This window comes from Muscardinus avellanarius, assembly GCF_963383645.1.
Source record: "Muscardinus avellanarius genome assembly, chromosome: 13".
NCBI classification, from domain to species: domain Eukaryota; kingdom Metazoa; phylum Chordata; class Mammalia; order Rodentia; family Gliridae; genus Muscardinus; species Muscardinus avellanarius.
The window spans coordinates 77,605,700-77,625,829 of NC_137799.1; the positions used below are offsets into that span (position 1 = coordinate 77,605,700).

The 20,130-nt window shown below is 39.0% G+C and overlaps 1 protein-coding gene across 1 annotated transcript in view; it reads left to right on the forward strand.

The window, feature by feature from the left end:
* The window catches only part of TMC1 (transmembrane channel like 1), a gene marked incomplete at both ends in the record, with an annotated part of 183,910 nt that overhangs the window by 140,804 nt on the left and 22,976 nt on the right, over positions 1-20,130 (forward strand). Inside the window, 5 exons of the mRNA XM_080708995.1 lie at positions 903-1,047; positions 1,830-2,024; positions 4,428-4,607; positions 4,726-4,887; positions 17,164-17,292. Coding sequence (XP_080565121.1) covers positions 903-1,047; positions 1,830-2,024; positions 4,428-4,607; positions 4,726-4,887; positions 17,164-17,292 — 811 coding nt within the window. The remainder of the gene's footprint in view (positions 1-902; positions 1,048-1,829; positions 2,025-4,427; positions 4,608-4,725; positions 4,888-17,163; positions 17,293-20,130) is intronic.

Here is a 20,130-nt window from a genome sequence, read left to right on the forward strand (position 1 = left end):
GCTGTGAGTGGGGAAATGAAGATGACCTAAGAGATGCCTGTCAACCTACAATATCAGCTTTATGTCATTGTACTCTTTTTTTCTCTTGGCTCCATATCACTATATTTAAGAAATCAAAACCTTGTGGGCCTGCTTTATGACAGGTGCTATATGAAAGTTTAATTTTGCTATTTATAATGATAGGGAGAAAAGGAAGTAGAGAGAGTGGGAATATAGATCTTTAACCACTGAAATAAACCTATAGTAAATGCATTTTAAACTCTCTAAGCCAAAATAAAGTTAAAAAATCATTGATTTGACCATATACGACTGCTTGGCATTAGTTTGTATAAAAGTCTTGGTCTTTGGTAAGGATTTGTAAAAAAGACAGAATTTTAATGCATGTAAGATGATTGTGTTTTGGGAGGAGACTCTAGGGGGAATGCAATTTACCTATGAGTTCCTTGATCTGGGTTATTCCATTAGGCTTCAGGGGGTCTAGGATCCAGACCCAGTGTAGAATTTTATAAAAGTCTACATATACTTTTTTCCTGGGAAGAGGACTCAGTGGTTCCCATCAGCTTCTTAAAGGAGTCCTCATACCACCAAAGGTTAAGAACTATGTTATTAATGTCTTATTTTAAGAAAACAAATGCAGAATATTTATTTTGTTTAAGTGTTTAATTCTTAAAATTATCAATATGCAGTAGCCTTTTAACCTTCAAAATTTGGAAAATTAAGAGTTATGAAAAACAAATGAAACTGTTTTTTGGCTGTTATAACAAATTTTTTGAAAAATATGTCTTTAGATGTTGCTTCTCCAATTTACTTTCGATCACCATGCCTTGTCACCCGCCCCTCCTCCCCATTTCTTTTTCTGTTCTGGCTGGCTGGCTGCTGGGTTACACTGCCTGGTTTTACAGGATGACCAAAAATATTGGTGATGATGGGGGTGGTGATGACAACACTTTCAACTTCAGCTGGAAGGTATTCTGCAGCTGGGACTACCTGATTGGCAATCCTGAAACAGCCGACAACAAATTTAATTCTATCACGATGAACTTTAAGGTAAAGACACAAACTTTCAAAGCCTGTTCTAAGAGTAACATTGGAGGCATTACATCTGGTCTAGTTAGTGAAGGGTCTTCGCATAGTTGTGATTTTGACTGGTAAATATCCCATTATCTACAGCAGCGCTATTATCCCTTGAAGAATTTTTTCTCTAAATCTGGTGATAACATAATGCTACTAGATTGAAATAGGAAACCATCAGTAATCAGAATCAGAGAGTTTAATAATAGAACAATGCTCACTAAATATTTACTGGAATGAGTTCGTTCAATATTTAAAAAGACTTAAAAGCATTATTTTATAGCTTTAAAATTATACCGGAAAACATATTTCTGAATGAAGAATATGATAATATTTTAGAATTTGTAAGACTTTTCTATTTTTCTTATTTGTCATCTCTTACTGTATGTATGCATGTATATATATATATACAGTGGTACTGGGAAATGGAACCAGGGGTATTCTACCTCTGATCTACACCCCTAGCCCTATTTTTCATTCTTTATTTTGAAACAAGGTCTCACTAAGTTGCAGAAGGCCTCACTAAGTAGCTGAGGCTGGCCACGAATCACAGTCCTCCTGTCTTAGCCTCCCAAGTATTGGAGTAACAAGTGTGCACTGTGTGCACCACCCTGCCTGGCTTCTTACTGTCAATATTCGCCTACTTTGTAGGATTCCAGATCTTGTTTAAATTTTATTTCTCACATTCCTGAATGCATACTACTTTTCATGGCTAAGATTTTTGTTTGTTTGCTATGTTTTGTTCTGCCTGCATACAGGAAGCTATAATAGAAGAAAGAGCGGCTCAAGTAGAAGAAAATGTCCACTTAATCAGATTCCTGAGGTTTCTCGCTAACTTCTTTGTGTTCCTAACACTTGGTGGGAGCGGATACCTCATCTTTTGGGCTGTGAAGCGATCCCAGGAATTTGCGCAGCAAGATCCTGACACCCTTGGGTGGTGGGAAAAAAATGAAGTTCGTCTCTGCATGCCTTTTATGTGCTTGGAACCTACTGTTTGTTATTTTGTGGGCTATGTTTTTATGGTGGAATATAAGGCCACTTTACCTATCCCCATGTCCTGCCTTTGTAGTTAACCAAACTCATACATTTCTATTCTATTCCAGTTTTATTTCCACATCTATACTGCTTTTTATTTTGTAACATCAAGCAAAGTTAGAATCAAAAGAGATATTAGAAAACACATATCTAACCACTACATTTTATAGATGGGATTATGGATCTCGGGAGCTGAAGTGAGGGCTTTATTGTCACAGGGTCAGGAGAAGAGTCGGGGGGAGAAATGAGGAGACTTGATTTCAAGTCCAGGGCTCTTTCTATGACCATATGTTGCTTTCTCTAAGGACCTCACATCTGCCACTGAAAGATCCAGTTTTTCAAATTCTTTGAAACAGCAGTGATAAAGCCCTTGTTCCTATATTTATCTCCCTAGAAGCATTCAGATGGCCTCCCCAGCTTTGGGCAAGTATGGGCTTCTCTCTTTTTCTGAAGAAAGACCCCCTACTCATCTTAGACTCTTCCTCCTCAAAGCCTTGCTTCCTTCGCTACTCAATTGAAGACCAAATCTTTTTCAGGTTTGCCTTCAGAGAATATGCCCACTGAGTGAGTCCGAGAGAGAAGGATAGAGATAGATATTTAGAATCAGCAACTCATTGGTCATAAATTGCTTCCAGAGCCTCATATATATATGATTACTCTCTTAAAATGTTCTGGTGTGCAATATCACATCTTTGAACTGGGGACTTTTGAAGTATGTGCAGATTTAGACTGTGAGAAGTGTAGAATTTCCACACTGAAACTTCTGCAGAACTTTGTAGACCAAAATAAATAAATTAATTAATGAAGATAAATCGTCATAAGGGTAGAATTTCCTAGGAAAATTGTGGACAGAAAATTATATAATTTACCTACAAAAAAGGCTTCAAATTAAAACATTCTAAGTTTTTCAAATGTGGTCCTAGTAGAGGTAAGGAACCATACCATAAGATCACAGATATTTCATAAAAACTTATGAAATTGTGGATCTATAAGAAGATCAGAATTTTTTATAAATTTATAAAAACATTGTGGATTTATAAAAATTTCAGAGGATTGTTTTTGCTTAAAACAAAGGAATATATCAAAACATTTACTAAGTTTGCTTCCAAAATTTTATCTTATAATTGCAATAGTAAATATAGGCAAATTTATTATAAAGCTTCGGTCTACAGTTCAGATTGATCATATTTTTGTATAAACAAACTATATTAAAGAATGAATGGTTGATTATCATTAAAAGGGCCACTCTTTGTAAGGAGATGTTTAACATCTATTGTACATAACACCTGAGTCCAATGAAGGTAAAAGAGGACTTATGAGCAACTTTACAAATTTAATAAAACAGAATTTAAATTTACCTTATATATGATTACACAGGATCTACTAAGTTTTTATATTAGGCTGAAATTATATCATGCTGATTTTATATTATGTCATGCTGAGTTTTGTATTTTGTTGATAGGATGCTATTACAAAAACAAAAAATTAGCAATTATTTTCTAAATATAGTCTCATAATTATAATCACTCAAAACACAAAGTCTATGGGGGAAAATAGGAAATAAGAGTATCAATCAGCCAGGATATGAGAATAACACATTTCTACTTTGCACATTTTCATTCTCTCTCTTTCTGTCTTTCTCTCCATCTCCCCCTCCCCACTTCTCGCTCTCCCAGACCTTTTCCACCTCCTCTCCCTGCCCTCTTGCATCACTCCTTTGCTTATGGCTTTATAGATCAGTCTTTCCTTTCTGATGCTTTCTTACTTTGGCTTACATAACATTGTGCCTTGTGTTCTATAAGTTCACATTCTCCAAGATTTAGTTTTTAGTTCTGAGCCAATCTCAGGAAATTATAAATTTTTACTGAATGAAATAATCCATATGCTGATGATTTTCAAATTACTATTCCCAGTTTGGTCCTCATCCTCAAACAGTTCATTTTCCATCTCCTTTGGAAGCGTTACAGTGAAGTGCTCTGCCGGATTAGAATCAGTTACCATGTAGAACAGCCTGTGCTCTCTGGGCAGAGACTGATGTAGGTTGTATCCCTTACTATACCAGGGAACATCATTATTACCAGCACAATCTCATACTCATGTTCACCTTGTGAACGTGAATTGAATATTGTTTTTGTTTGTTACTGAGATCAAATTCTTAAAAAAATGCATGAAATAATTTTTAGTCTTATAAAAGATCAAATGAAACTAGACAAAAATCTTCCAATTTTAAGGAAAAGCAATAATAGTTTTTGTACTTTTACTGGTGGCAATAATATTTTTTAAACACCATTAACTTGGTTCATTCCTGTGTCTCTGTGTAGATGAACATGGTTATGTCTCTCCTGGGGATGTTCTGTCCAACCCTGTTTGACTTATTTGCTGAATTGGAAGATTACCATCCCCTCATCGCTCTGAAGTGGCTACTGGGACGCATTTTTGCTCTTCTTTTAGGCAACTTATATGTATTTATTCTTGCCCTGATGGATGAGATTAACAACAAGGTAAGCCTGGTGTCAGGAATGTCCTTGCTGTCAGCACATTAATTTCCCCACCTCAAGATTTTTCAGAGATACAAAAGCTATGCTGTCTCATTTTGGTTTCCACCTCTTTGTTTTCTAGATTGAAGAGGAGAAGCTCGTGAAAGCTAATATTACCCTATGGGAAGCCAATATGATCAAGGCCTACAATGCATCCCTCTCTGGGAACACTACTGGGCCACCCTTTTTTGTTCACCCTGCAGATGTACCTCGAGGACCCTGCTGGGAAACAATGGTGGGACAGGTAAATCTGTGAACAGAAGTAGTACATGTAGTTGAACAATTTTGACTGTTCAAAAGTACAGTCAGTTGAAAAAGAGCAAGGACAATGTTTCTTCCATAAGCCTGGCCCATCTTAATTGCTTATTAATAAAAATAGCTAAGATTTATTGACTTTTTAACCATGTGCTGGCTCTGCATCTTATGCGTACTATGCCATACAGTATTTACTCCTTTTCTTTGAGATAAGTTCTCTTTTTCCAGTTGGATATAAAGGAAAGAGAGCCCAAAATGATGTGAGGAGGTATTTACTATCTATATCTCTGTGTGTGTGTGTGTGTGTGTGTGTGTGTGTGTTGCTACACTCTCAGCCCTTTTTAGTTTTTTTGGGGGGGTGAATTTTCCACTTATTATGTTTGTTTTAATTTTTATTGGTCCATTGTTATCATATATCTTAATGAGCTGCAAGATGGTAGAGGCATACATGCACACATCACTCATTTAGCCCTTCCCCGAAACCCACCCCATTGCCTCCCCGCTTCTTTCTTCTCATGTTTGGCTTAGTGATTGACTTTGTTTTTGAAACAGGATCTTGCTAAACTGCTGAGAGCCTCTCTAAGTTGCTGACACTGGTTTCAAACTTGAGATTGTCCTGTCTCAGTTGCCCAAGTACTAGGATTACAGGTGTGCACCACTATACTCGGCTACTTATATTCATCCTCTCTCTCTCTCTCTCTCTCTCTCTCTCTCTCTTGTTTTTTTTTTTTTTTTTTTGTGTGTGTGGTACTGGGTATAGAACCCAAGGGCCTTCTACCTCTGGGCTACATCTCGACCTATTTTATATTTTATTTAGAAACAGGGTCTCAATAAGTTGCTGAGAGCCTCACTAAGAAGCTGAGGCTGGCTTCAAACCTGTGCCATCCTCCTGTCTCAGCCTCCCAAGCTGGGATTACAAGCGTATGCCACCATGCCTGGCTCAACCGACTACATATGTTCTAATAAAGGCCCAAGTTTAGATACAGATATAGGCTCAAATTAGTTTTTAAATAGAATTCTACTTAGCATTACTTGTTTGTCATAAAACAAAACAAAAAATGTTCTCTAAGGAGCAAGTACTAATATTTATTTATATATTTTTTAATAATTATTTTATATTGGTACACTGTATTCATACATCATAATGGGATAAAAAATACTTTTGTAGACATACATGCACACATCGCGCAGTTAGCCCCCACCCGATCCCCACCCCGTTCCCTCCCCATCCGTCCTTCCCATGCTTGGCTTAGTGGTTGACATCTAGTATTACAGCAATTTATCCAAAATTAACAATGATGATCTCACATAACAGTTTCATTTGTCTGATACCAAGCTTTTGATGACTTAAAGATAACATTTCAATATTTCTTTTTGCTTTCTTTCTTACCAGAGAATATTTTTTTCTTTTTTTTTTTAGGTGAAACTATCATATATTTATTTATTTATTTTTCAGAAAAAAATGTATCCTAATATGGAATATGGACTCTAGATACCAAACAATCTCAAAAAAGAAAAAAGCTAGAAGACGTATATTTTCTGATTTCAAACCATATAAAGCTACAATAATTGAAACAGTGTAGTACTGTTCTAAAGGCAGATATATAAACCATTGGAGTTAAATAAAAGCCTAGAGATAAATTCTTCCATATATTGTCAAGTTATTTTTGACAAGGTTTCCATGAACATTTGGTGGAGGAAATAATAATCTTTTAACTAAATATTGTTGAAAAATAATAATTACATGAAAAAGAATAAAATTGGACCCTTACCTAACACCATATACAAATATTAACTCAAAATAGATAAAAGACCTAAATATAAATCTTAAGAAAATAAACTTTTAGAAGAAAATCTGGGTCATTAAACCTCACAACATTGAAATTGGCAGTGATTTCTTGGATATGATTTCAATTGCACAGGCAACAGAAGGGTAAATAAACTCCCTAAAAAATAAAAAAAAATTGTATATCCAAAGACAATGTAAAAAGAGTTAAAAGTTACTGATAGAATGAGATAAATTTATTTCCAAATGCTATATCTGAAGGTATATTAATATTCCAACCAGAAATCCTAAAAATTAGCAACAATAAAAGCAAATAATACAATTTAGAGATAGGTAAAAGACTAACATAAATAATGAATCTCCACAGATAACCAATCTTAGTTGTCTGTTGGATGGAAAATCTTGTTTCTCTGATTCTGGTGTGTGTTACCTATTTTTTCTTTGTAATTAATCTCTTTGAGTATTTTCTCTAGCGCTGTTTTTTTTAAATTAATTAATTAATTTATTTATTTAAATTGGTGCATTGTAGTCATATATCAATCACATTGGAGTACAAGATTTGAGAGGATGTACAAGCACACATCATCAAATTAGCCCTCATCCAGCCCCCATCCCATTCCCTCCCCCTCCCTCAATCCCATGCTTCTTTGGTGATTAACTTTGATACATTTGTTTATGTACCTCCTGCGTTTTCAAGAGGCTCCATCCTCTACTATTCCATACCCTCTGATTGGTCACATTAGTTGCTTCACTATAGGGCCCTTTCTATAGCTCAACCTCTTCTTGTTGCCTTTTTCCTCCTAGTTATTGCTGATTGGGGGAAGTGTCTGATTTATATTTTCTGTTATATTTCTCTGTGCATGCCGTGTTGCAAGTACCGATCCCACTCTTGACGGCCCCAGTAGTGGCCTGGCTACCCGGTGGACTGATTCAGACCTCGCTGGCTCAAGCAGTGGCCTTGCCTCATGGGAGGCCCCGATTCTGGTCTCGCTGGCCCCCACACCAGCCTAACCCCTCGGCAGGATTCTGATCCCGGCCTCGGAGGCCCCAGCACCGGCCTAGCCTCACGGCAGGCTCTGATCCTGGCCTCGCTGGCCCTAGCACTGGCCTAACCCCTCGGCAGACTCCGATCCCAGCCTCAGAGGCCCCAGTAGCGGCCTTGCCTCCTGTCAGGCTCCGATGCCAGCCATTGGCCTCAACATCGGCCTAACCCCTCGGCAGGCTCTGATTCCGGCCTTGGAGGCCCCAGCACCGGCCTTGCCTCACAACAGGCTCCAATGATGGCCTCGTTGGCCCCAGCCTCGGTCTAACCTCTCGGTAGGTTCCGATCCGGCCTCAGAGGCCTCAGTAGCAGCCTTGCCTCACGGAAGGCTCCAATGCCGACTGCTGGTCTCGGCACCGGCCTAACCTCTCAGCAGGCTCCGATCCCGGCCTTGGAGGCCCCAGCACTGGCCTTGCCACACGGCAGGCTCTGATGACTGCCTCGCTGGCTCCAGCACCAGCCTTGCTTCACGGCAGGCTCTGATGCGAGCCTTGCTGGCCCCAGCACCGGCCATGCCTCACGGAAGGCTCCGATGCCGGCCGCTGGCCCCGGCACCGGCCTTACCCCTTGGCAGGCTCTTATCTAGCGCTGGTTTTGAAGACATAAATTCCTTCAGTTTCTGTTTGTCATGGAAGCTTCTTATTTCCCCATCTAATTTGATAGAAAGTTTTGCTGGGTAGGAAATCTTTGGCTGAGAGTTGTTTTCTTTCAGAGTTGGGAATATGTTACTCCAAGCCCTTGGGGCTCTCATGACTTGGTTTAGGAAGTCTGGAGTGATTCTAATTGGTTTGCCTCTGAATGTCACTTGGCCCTTTGTTTCTGTTGCCTTTAAGATTCTCTGCTTGGCTTCCACATTGGTCATTTTGAAAATTATGTGGTGTGGGGATCCTCTTCTCCGATCCTGTCTAAAGGGAGTTCTATAAGTTTCCTGGACCTGTGTATCAACCTCTTGCTCTATGTTTGGAAAATTTTCTGCTATTACTTCTTTGAAGAGATTGTTGATCCCTTTGGTTTCACCTTCGTTTTCCTCCTCTATTCCAATTATTCTTAGGTTAGCTCTCTTAAAATGGGCCCGTTATTTCTTCAATGTCAGATCCCTGCTGTCGGATTTCTTTTTTCTGCATTAGAAACTATGCGTTCATTTTTGGAGTGATCATCTTCTAAGAGCAAGATTCTATTCTCCATATGGTCTAATCGGTTGTTTGTACTTTGAATTGAGGCCTTTACTTCATTAATTGCATCCCTTATCTCTTTTTGGCTCTCTCTGAATTCTTTTCGAAACACCTCTATTAATTCTACAGTTATTTTCCTGATTTGATCTTCTAGAAATCTCTGATTTTCTGTTTTATTGGGTTCTGATGTTGTGGGGTTGTGGGCATTCATTGCTCCATTGTTATTCCTCTTTCCCATGATTTCAGAAGTTTGTGCCTTCTCTGGGTTCTTCCCTTGGGTCACTACGACTTCACTTAAGGTGCTCTGGATCTCGAGTCTGTGGTATCTCAGTCCCCACTACTTCTTTACTGGGTTGTATCGCAGAGTCTCAGACCCAGGGAGTCAATCGAGGCTGCTTTAGATTATGGGGGGGGGTGCCAGGTTGGGCTTTCTCCTATGGCGTGATATCTCTGCCACCGCCACTCCCCCACTGGGTCAAGTCCCTGGGAGTGCAGTACTGGGATTTCTCCTCTAGGGCCACAATTTGACTCACTGTTGTTGAGTACGCTGATGGAGCTGTAGTGGACTTGGTGAATTCGCTGCTGCTGCCGCTGGTGGCAATATGGTGCCGCTGCCACGCCCTCGGCCATGAGGCTGGCATATTTCTTCTCTGGCTTTGAGCTTCACTTCGCTCTGAGTCCCTGCAGGGTGTGCTGAGCCCAGCTCCTGAGAGCTTTAGATACTCCCTGCGCCGAAAAATCTGATTTCCACTTGGCTGTTCCGTAGCGGCTCACCTCGGCTCACTGTCTGCCACTCCTCTCTGGAGCCTGGTAGGCTGTTGAATGCATTGGTCTAGAGCCGTCCGGTGAAGTCGCCGCTGCCGCCGACAGTAAGGCGCTGCTGCTGCGTCCTCGGGCGTGAGGCTGGCGTGTCTCCTCTCTGGCTCTGAGCTCCATTCTGAGTTCCCCTCCTCTCTGGGGCCTGGTGCTGCAAGGGAAGATGGTGCGCCGAGCTGCTCCACGCCGTGGGTCCGGCTGCAGCACTGCATTCTGGTTTCTTTCCGGTGTCTCATTTTTCCAGCCCTCTTTTTCTCTGTCCCTTGTAATTACATTTTTTGTTTCTCTGCTGATGGTGTTTTCTGGCTATGAAAGAAGCTGATTTTGTGGTAATAGAGATTGGTTATTAGCGGGGCTCGTAGGCCCCGCTTTTCTCCGTCGCCATCTTCCTAATATTTATTTTAATAATGTCAATTTTTGTTCAATAATTTTTCTTTAAGTCTTAAAGAAAATACTGTTTTAAGTTGTTTTCATGATGATTATGCAAATTACCCCAGTCCAAGACCTATGGTATCTATTCAGAGAAAAGAAATAATGTTTCACATGGCTTTCCATCCAGTAAGGGAAAACAAATCAAACCAAACCAAGCAAAAATAACAACACCATTTACTCTGGGGTCTTTTATTTCTATACAGATCTATTTATACTCTGAGAATCTTATAATTTAATATCATTAGAATTGGCATTCCTACTATGCATTTTATAAGCTTACTTTGGGCTTTAGTTTATCATTGAGAACAGAAAATTTCAAGTATATCATAATTCTTTTGTTAGACCACAGTTCAGTTACAGCTAGATAGATAGACTGTGTAAAATTATTGGAATAATTTTTTACTGTGTATTTATTTTTTGTATGATAAAGGAAAGATTGTGGAATTAGCATTAGTCCTATTAAACTAACATAATTTAGATACAAATATGGGTATCAATAAATATCTTCAGTCTCAATCAAATACTCACTGGACTTAATCAATTATGATTTCAAATATGGGAAAAGTAAAGAAAATGTTTATAATGATGGATATATATATATATATATATATATATATATATATATATATATTTGAAGACTGAGTACAGTAAGTATAGTATAATTGAAGATTTTGCTTTATTTTTAAGCATCGGGGATGGTATAAAGCCCTGCTTTCTTAGTTATATGTTATTAAAAATTTATTTTCAGCCATGAACATTTCATTCATGTTTATAAAAGAGCAAAGAGTATGTATGAAATGATAAGTAAAATAAAAGTTGGCAGCATTTAAGAGAGATACTTGTGATCCAGGGTATGGTAGAAAGAATAATGCTCCGCCAAATTGTTCACATCCTAGTCCCTGGAATCTGAGACTATGTTGTTACCTTACATGATAAATGGTTTTTGCAGATGGGATTAAGTTAAGGATGTTGAGTTAGAAGAATTATCCTGAATGATGTGAGTGGGCCTAATGAAATCATAAGAATCTTTATAAGTGGGACATTAAAGTGTCAAGGTTAGAAAATTGAGATATGAGAACAAAACCAGAGTTTAGACTTAAGTGTTTTAAAGATAGAGGCAGGGCCTGTGACCAGGGAAGGTGGATAGCCTCTGGGAGATAGAAAAGGCAAGGTAACAGAGTCTCCCCGTGTGTGCACTTTGATTTTAGATGGCTGGCTTCCACAAGTGTGCAAAATGAATTCTTATTGTTTTCAGCCACTAAGTTGGTGGCAATTTTTTATAGTAGCAGTAAAAAAGAGTGCTCAGGGGTACATGGATTCCCATGTTTCAAGGCTTTTTGTCATGAATATGTTTATGATAATTAAGGAGTCTGTTTTATCACATCTAAGCGGTTCCTTAAATCTTCAGCACAGTTTCAGGAAATGAAAAAACCTGGATATTACACTGGTTACACTGGATATTACACTGATATTACAAACTCAGAGTTTGAAATGGTCCTGTCTGTATACCCTAGATTGAAGGCTGACCTGCTGGCTAAGAGACCTGTACCCGAGCTGGATATGGTGGTACATGCCTATCATTCCAATATTGGGGAGGCTGAGAGAGGAAAATTTCAGGTTTGTGACCAGCCTCAGTAACTTAGTGAGGCCCTGTTTCAAAATAAAAAGTAGAAAGGGTGATGGGGTATAGTTTGAAGGTAGAATTATGTTGAGTTCAACTCCCAATACCAAATTAAAAAAAGAAAAAATGAATGAAAAAGGAAAGAACCTATGTTCTTTAACAGATAATCACTTATTGAATGGACTTAATAGAATTAACCAAGCTGGGCATGGTGGCGCATGCTTGTAATCCCACTGCTTGGGAGGCTGAGACAGGAGGGTCTCACAGATTCAAAGCCAGCCTCAGCTACTTAGTGATGCTCTCAGCAAATTAGTGAGACTCTGTTTCCAAATAAAATATAAAATAGGTCTGGGAGTGTACCCTGGAGGTAAAAGCCCCTGGGTTCCATCCCCAGTTCAGCAAAAACAAAGTAAAAAAAAATTAACCATAAAGAATAAGATCTGGACTGGCCATTTCTGGAGAGAGGGCATGGATGGGTTAGCTATGAATTGCCACTCTTGGAGGTGGTTGTTTCTGATGCAAAAGCTTCTGTGCTAGTCCTACCCACACTGACTTAAAGGAGAAGCCACTGACTGGAATCTCCTGGACCATGCTGCTTGTCTTGTTCTTTTTTCTTTTCTTTTTTTAAGAGCCTAACTTCATCATCTCTCCTTATTGCCATTTGTATAGTTGGGTTTGCCCTTTCTGTTCCACCTTTCATCCTTCAAAGGAACATTAGCATTTTTTAGAAAGTCTGCAGAACCTGCAGGGGAAGTGGTCATGGCTCCGAGTGGAATGCTGACAAGGCAGACGGAATCCATGGGAATGAAGGGAACACACAGGGCAAGCGACTTCCAGTGCTGGCGAGGCTTGGCTTTTATGAGATCAGTACCTTTGTCGTTGCCTTTGGAAACATGTCTTTCCTTTGGTCACTTAAAAAATGAAGAAACAGTAAAGCAGATGCAATCATATAATGTTGAGGATGCACCCCAAAGGGACATTCATTGTTCTCTGAGAATATTCCAGAAGTTTCTTCCTCTCTTCCATGGATACTCTTTTGCTGTGTTTCTCCTCAATGACACTGTGGGACTCAAAATTCTCTTACTTCTACATAAAGGTAATTTGGCTGTGGCAATTCCCAAGTAGTCTCCTTTACAATGGCACTTGATAGATAGACCATGGAGTCTTTTTTGAGGGTTATCTACTTGAAGATATCTACCGAGGTCTGCATTTTGGAAAAGAGCTAGAAATAAAGTCAGAGGGTCTAGCATTTATTGGGTACTTCTCATGTGCCAAGAATTGCCTCCTTGAATTTTTAAGTTATTCTCTGAGACATGTCATATTATCATTTTCATTTTATAGATGAGGAGACTGAGACTTAGAAAGGTAATTTGCTTTCGACCTCATGGGAAGTCAATGACAGGAGCCAAATTTAACCCACGTAGTCTGTGGTCTGTGGCCCTTTGTCACGTCCTTTCCTAGTGTTTTGCCTCTTATTAATGACTTCCTTAGGTTTGTTGATCAAAGCAGCCCAAACAGTCCCATTAAATGTCATAAGTGTAAAGCTGTTAGGTGTGGCACGTAGGGTGCAACTAGAGGCCTCTATGGAAGGCAGGTGTCCATCTTTGTTTTCCTTTATGTTTCTAGAATCCAGCACACTACCTCATATTTAGCATCCACTCAATCATTATGGAATGAATGAATGAGTGATAGCAAGTTTCTGAGGCTATATTGGGATATAACTTTTCTGTGAATTAGAGGTAGGCTATGAGAGGGAATTTTCAGTCAGGAAGACTTCCTCAGATGAGAAAAAATTTCAGCATGATTAGGGAGTCCTCCACATCCTCCAGAGATTTCTTATCCCAATGGCTGGGATTCTGTTCTTTCCTTAGATGTGATCTAATTTTTTAAAAAAACTGAAGTAGCATCAAATTTTATGTTAAAAATTAAGTACCTATTCAGAAACAATAGGAGGAATATAACTTTGTTGAGAAATATTTTACATACCATACATTTCACCTCTTTAAAGTATACAATGCAATGCCATATCAAAGTCCTAAATTTCTGTATAGTCACACTATTTTCTCCTATCTTTTTCTTTTGTTTTTGTGTCGTGCTTATAAAAATGGCTTACTTAAGATGACTACTGGCCAAGTGTGGTGATGCACACCTTAATTTCAGTATTTGGAGGCTGGACACCTTTAATCCCAGTACTTGGAAGCTGGGACAGGTGGATCACTGATTTAAGGCCAGCCTCAGCAATTTAGTGAGACCCTGTTTCAAAATAAAAATAATAAGAAGGGCTAGACATGTAGCTCAAGGGTAGAATGCCCCTGGATTCAATTCCCAGTAATTAACACACACACATACACACACACACACACACAAACAAACAAACAAACAAAAAAAAACTTGATACAGACTTCCGGGAAGATGGCGACCGAGAAAAGTAGGGCTTAAGAGTCCCGCTAACAACCAATCTCCATCACCACAAAAAGAGCGCCTTTCATAGCCAGAAAACACCATCACCAGAAAAACAAAAAAAACCACCAGGCTCCAGAGAGAAAGCGGACTGAGAACAGAGCTCAGGGCCACAGAGGAGACACACGCGCCCGAGGACGCGGCAGCAGCGCCATACTGCCTGCGGCAGCGGCGAACTCAACGGACGGCTACAGCAAGCCAGGTGAGTCGCTGCGGAACAGCCAGGCGGGATCTTTCGGCGCAGACAGCATTTAAAGCTCCCAGTGGCTGAGCTCAGCACACGCTGCAGGGATTCAGAGTGGAAATCAAAACCAGAGAAGAAAAAATACGCCAGCCTCATGGCCGAGGGCGTGGCAGAGGCGCCATATTGCCACCGGCAGTGGCAGCAGCAGTGAAATCACCGAGTCCAGTACAGCTACATCTGCGTACTCAAGAACAGTGAGTCAAATTGCGGGCCACAGAGGAGAAATCGCAGTATTGTGCCTCCTGGGACTTGACCCAGTGAGGGAGTGGTGGTGGCAGAGATATCACACCATAGGAGAACGTGCAACCTGGCACCCCCCATAGTTTAAAGCAGCCTCTATCGACTCCCTGGGTCGGAGACTCTGTGATACAACCCAGTAAAGGAGTAGTGGGGTCTGAGATACTACAGACTCGAGATCCAGAGCACCTTAAGTTAAGCCATAGTGACCCAAGGGAAGAACCCAGAGAAGGCACAAACCTCCGAAATCATGGGAAAGAGGAATAACACTGGAGTAATGAATGTGCACAACCCCACAACATCAGAACCTGATAAAACAGAAAATCAGAGATTTCTAGAAGATCAAATCAGGAAAATAACTGTAGAAATAATAGAGGTGCTTCGAAAAGAACTCAGAGAGAGCCAAAAAGAGATAAAGGATGCAATTAATGAAGTAAAGGCCTCAATTCAAAGCACAAACAACTGATTAGACCACATGGAGAACAGAATCTCGCTCTTAGAAGATGAGCAATCCAAAAATGAATGCATAGTTTCTAATCTAGAAAAAAATATCCAACAGCAGGAATCTGACATTGAAGAAATATGGGCCCATCTTAAGAGAGCTAACCTAAGAATAATTGGAATAGAGGAGGGAAAAGAAAGTGATACCAAAGGGATCAACAATCTCTTCAAGGAAGTAATAGCAGAAAATTTTCCAAATATAGAGCAAGAGGTTGATACACAGATCCAGGAAACTTATAGAACTCCCTTTAGACAGGATTGGAGAAGAGGATCCCCACGCCATATAATTGTCAAAATGACCAATGTGGAAGCCAAGCAGAGAATCTTAAAGGCAACAAAAAAAAAGGGCCAACTGACATTCAGAGACAAACCAATTAGAATCACTCCAGACTTCCCAAACCAAGTCATGAGAGCCAGAAGGGCTTGGAGTAACATATTCCAAACTCTGAAAGAAAACAACTTCCAGCCAAAAATTTCCTATCCAGCAAAACTTTCTATCAAATTAGATGGAGTAATAAGAAGCTTCCATGACAAACAGAAACTGAAGGAATTTATGTCTTCAAAACCAGCGCTAGAGAAAATACTCAAAGAGATTAACTACAAAGAAGAAATAGGTAACACTCACCAGAACCAGAGAAACAAGAGTTTCCATCCAACAGACAACTAAGATTGGTTATCTGTGGAGATTCATTATTTATGTTAGTCTTTTACCTATCTCTAAGTTGTATTGTTTGCCTTTATTGTTGTTAATTTTTAGGATTTCTAGTTGGAATATTAATATACCTTCAGATATAGCATTTGGAAATATTTTATCCAATTCTATTAGTAACTTTTAACTCTGTTTACATTGTCTTTGGATATACAATATTTTCTTTTATTTTTTAGGGAGTTTGTATATTCTTCTGTTGCCTGTGCCATTGAAATCATATCCAAGAAATCACTGCCAATTTCAATGTTGTGAGGTTTTATGACCCAGATTTTCTCCTAAAAGTTTAGTCTTAAGATTTATATTTAGGTCTTTTATCTATTTTGAGTTAATACTTGTATATGGGATTAGGTAAAGGTCCAATTTTATTCTTTTCCATGTAATTATTATTTTTCAACAATATTTAGTTAAAAGATTATTATTTCTACCACCAAATGTTCGTGGAAACCTTGTCAAAAATAACTTGACAATATAGGGAAGAATTTAGCTCTAGGCTTGTATTTAACTCCAATGGTCTATATATCTGCCTTTAGAACAGTACTACACTGTTTCAATTATTGTAGCTTTATATGGTTTGAAATCAGAAAATATATATCTGCTAGCTTTGTTCTTTTTCAAGATCGTTGTGGGTATCTAGAGTCCATTTTCCATATTAGGATAGATTTTTTTTTCTGAAAAATAAATATATAAATATATGATAGTTTCACCTAAAAAAACAGAAAAAAATATGCTCTAGTAAGAAAGAAAGCAAAAAGAAATATTGAAATGCTATCTTTAAATCATCAAACACTTGGTATCAGACAAATGAAACTGTTATGTGAGATTATCATTTTTAATTTTGGATAAATTGCTATAATACTAGATGTCAACCACTAAGCCAAGCATGGGAAGGAGGGATGGGGAGAGAATGGGGTGGGGATCGGGTGGGGGCTGACTGGGCGATGTGTGCATGTATGTCTACAAAAGTTTGTATCCCACTATGATGTATGAATACAGTGCACCAATAAAATAAAATTAAAAAAAAAACTTGATACAAAGATTTGGGAATGGGAAATAATTATATTTAGACTACCAAAATACAGGTTAAATATTTTTCATTTACCAGATATGCCTAATATTTTTTATTCCTCTTACCACTAATTACAGTCTTTTAGCCAACAGTCATTAGAAACATGATGGACTTTATGGTAACATTAGGGCCTCTTGAAGACAAAAATGTATGTTTTAATACAGACACTATCTCCACAGGAATTCGTGCGGCTTACTGTTTCTGATGTTTTGACCACTTACGTCACAATCCTCATCGGCGACTTTCTCAGGGCATGTTTTGTAAGGTTTTGCAACTATTGCTGGTGCTGGGATCTGGAATATGGATATGTAAGTATGATATTCTTTTTTTATTTGTCAGAGTTTTTTCTTTTGCAGTTCATCAGTTCCACATTATTCTAGAGGAAGGGCACCTCACGGTTTGATAGGTGAGATAATCTTTTAAGATGTTAATAAATGAAGACCAGTGAGTACAGTGATAATTCTGAAGAGGTCAAACTTGAGTATCATGGTTTCTGATATTGAAGTGAAATCAGCACAAAAAGCAATGGACCTTGACCTGCCAGTTAACATGCTGAACTCAGGATCTTGGCCCCATAGTCAGCCCCTCCCCAGGAAGTTGGTTAGTGTTTCTAGAAGCAGGGTGAGATAGCACTCAACTGCACATTCTATTAATTCTTTTGAATTTCATGGCATTACTGGATAATTATGATATGCCAGTCACTAGGCAGGAAACTGAGTAATAAAAGGATTTGGTAAATATGACACTTGTTCACAAAACTCACAGGCTTATAAGAGCCTGACAGAGACACAGCAGGGGCCTTTGGAGGGTTCAAGGAAGACCCACTTGGCTGACAGGGCTCTGGGAAGTGGAGCAGGATTCTGGAAGGGGTGTTTCATAGTCTGACACACTGGTGCAGGTCTCTCTGAACCCCATGGGCAATCCTGCATTGCCAACTCTCCCTCTAGGCTCAACTCCAAATGACCTCAGGAATTTACAGGCAGCAGCAGAGCAGATGTCCTGTGGTCTACAGCAACACCAGACTTCCATCAGCTCTCTTTTGCAAATGAAAGTGGTTTAATTTGCAAGTTATTTTGGGAAACATGACCTGGGGAATTGATAGTACTCATGTACTTAAAATTCTCTAGTGTCTTCAAAACTACTCCAAATGAATTCCAAATACCTCTTTAAGGCCTTTAGCACGCTCTATGATCTGCTTTTTTTGGGGGTTCTTTCTGAGTTCATCTGCTACCACTTTTGCTCTTGCTTTACTGCTGAGGAAAGCCTGTAACATGTCATCTTCCTGTCTTATTGTCCCAGTACTAAGATTACAGGTGTGCGCCACTGTGCCTGACTTCACTCTTATATGGGCTTCTTTTTGATGTCAAATCTAAGATGGTCTTTGCCTTTGCACTTGCTGCTTCTTGTGTAAGGTATACCCTCACCCTAGAACTTGGTATGTCTATTTGCTTCTTGTCACTAAGGTCTCAGTTAGTAGGTCACCTTCTCAGAGCTCTTCACTGAGCATCCAATCTAACACAGCTCAGCTCATCAGGAACTGTATTTCAACATGCTGTTTTATTTAATCATAAGATGTGCCCTCTTTTTTAAAATATGCTTATTATATATCTCCCTTTTATTTATTTTTATACTTTTATTAGTGCATGATAATTATATTTCATATTGAGGTTCAAGTGTTTCTGGGGAAACTGACTGTCCATTTGTATAAGAATGAAATTAGATCCCAATTAAACCCTGCAAGAGTCAGCTCAAGATGGGTCAAAGACTTAGAACTTAGATTAGAGAATACAATAACTGTAAGAAGGCATTGGACCAATTGTTACCATATAGCCACCAATCGAGACTTTTTTGGTAAGATCTCTACAGCTCAGGAAATAAAACTAGTAATCAATAAATGGGATGGCATCAAAGCTTCTGTGGAGCAAAGGAAACTATTACGTTTCTGAAGAGAGAGCTTACAAAATGAGAGAAATTCCTTGTCAGCAATACTTCTGATAGAGGACTAATATCTAGAATATACAAAGAACTTAAGAACTTCAACAATAACAGAAAACAAATAACCAATTAAGAAATAAACATTCAAACTGAATAGACACTTCTCATGTCTCCATCTCATAGAAAGCAGCACTATGAAAACAGAACCTCTTATCTCTGTTATTTGAACTATGCCTGTCATTTTGTGTTGACGATTGATTAACTATTGCACCTCCACATCTTAGCCCCATCTAGGCGGCCTTCAAGACTGTTTTCTAGACTCCGGGCTCAATTCTCTTGTGCCCTGACTTTGAGATGGCGTCTTTTATTAGATCTCTGCTGTCATTCTCACTGAAAGCGCCTCCTGGGATGGGCCAAATGCAGTTAGGTAATGCTCCCTAGTGAAAGACAGTGAGGTAATGCTATAGATGCAGGATATCGTGGCGTGGCTCGCCCGGGCTCTGCTATGAGGTATTCAGCTGGCTCGGGTTCATTTCTATTTCTCCTGCCTGATTCAGCGCTTCTGAGGCAGACATAAAAATGACCATTTCTTTCCTAGACCATTGCTTGGCTTCTGTTTGCCTTTTAGTCTTTGTTTTCTTCTTAAGTGGCAGAAAATTTGACTGCAAATGTGAAGTCAATATAACAAGACCTGAGTGCATAAAAGCTGTAATTAAATGACTATAATTTATTATTTATCAAGTGCTGACAGTGCTCTTGGATTAGTGCAAAGTACAGAAAACACGTTTCTGTTTTAGGTCATACAGAAAGAATTTTTTCTCATGTTACCTTTGGAAGGCTCTTTGGAGAAAAACTCAGAATCAAAACACGTTTTCAAATATTAATGCTGGATGAAGTATCTTTGACGTGGATCCTATCTGGATCCTATCATTTACCTACCAAGAGGATAATTTACTAAGTTGACTACCTACTGGATGAAAATTATTAAAAGTAAACCTTTGTGCTAGGTGGTAAGAAAACATGGAGGTATAAAAGATGTAAGCCTATGGAAACATTATAAACTTGAGTCTGCAGGCTAGAGTCAAATAACAGAGTGTATTTTGTTTGGTCTTCCCAGTGTCCCTGTTGATCTTATCTTTTTAGGTGCTATTATTTTAAAACTTGGGAGCTTGTATATAAAAGTATATGGATTTCTTGTTTTTCTTGACATT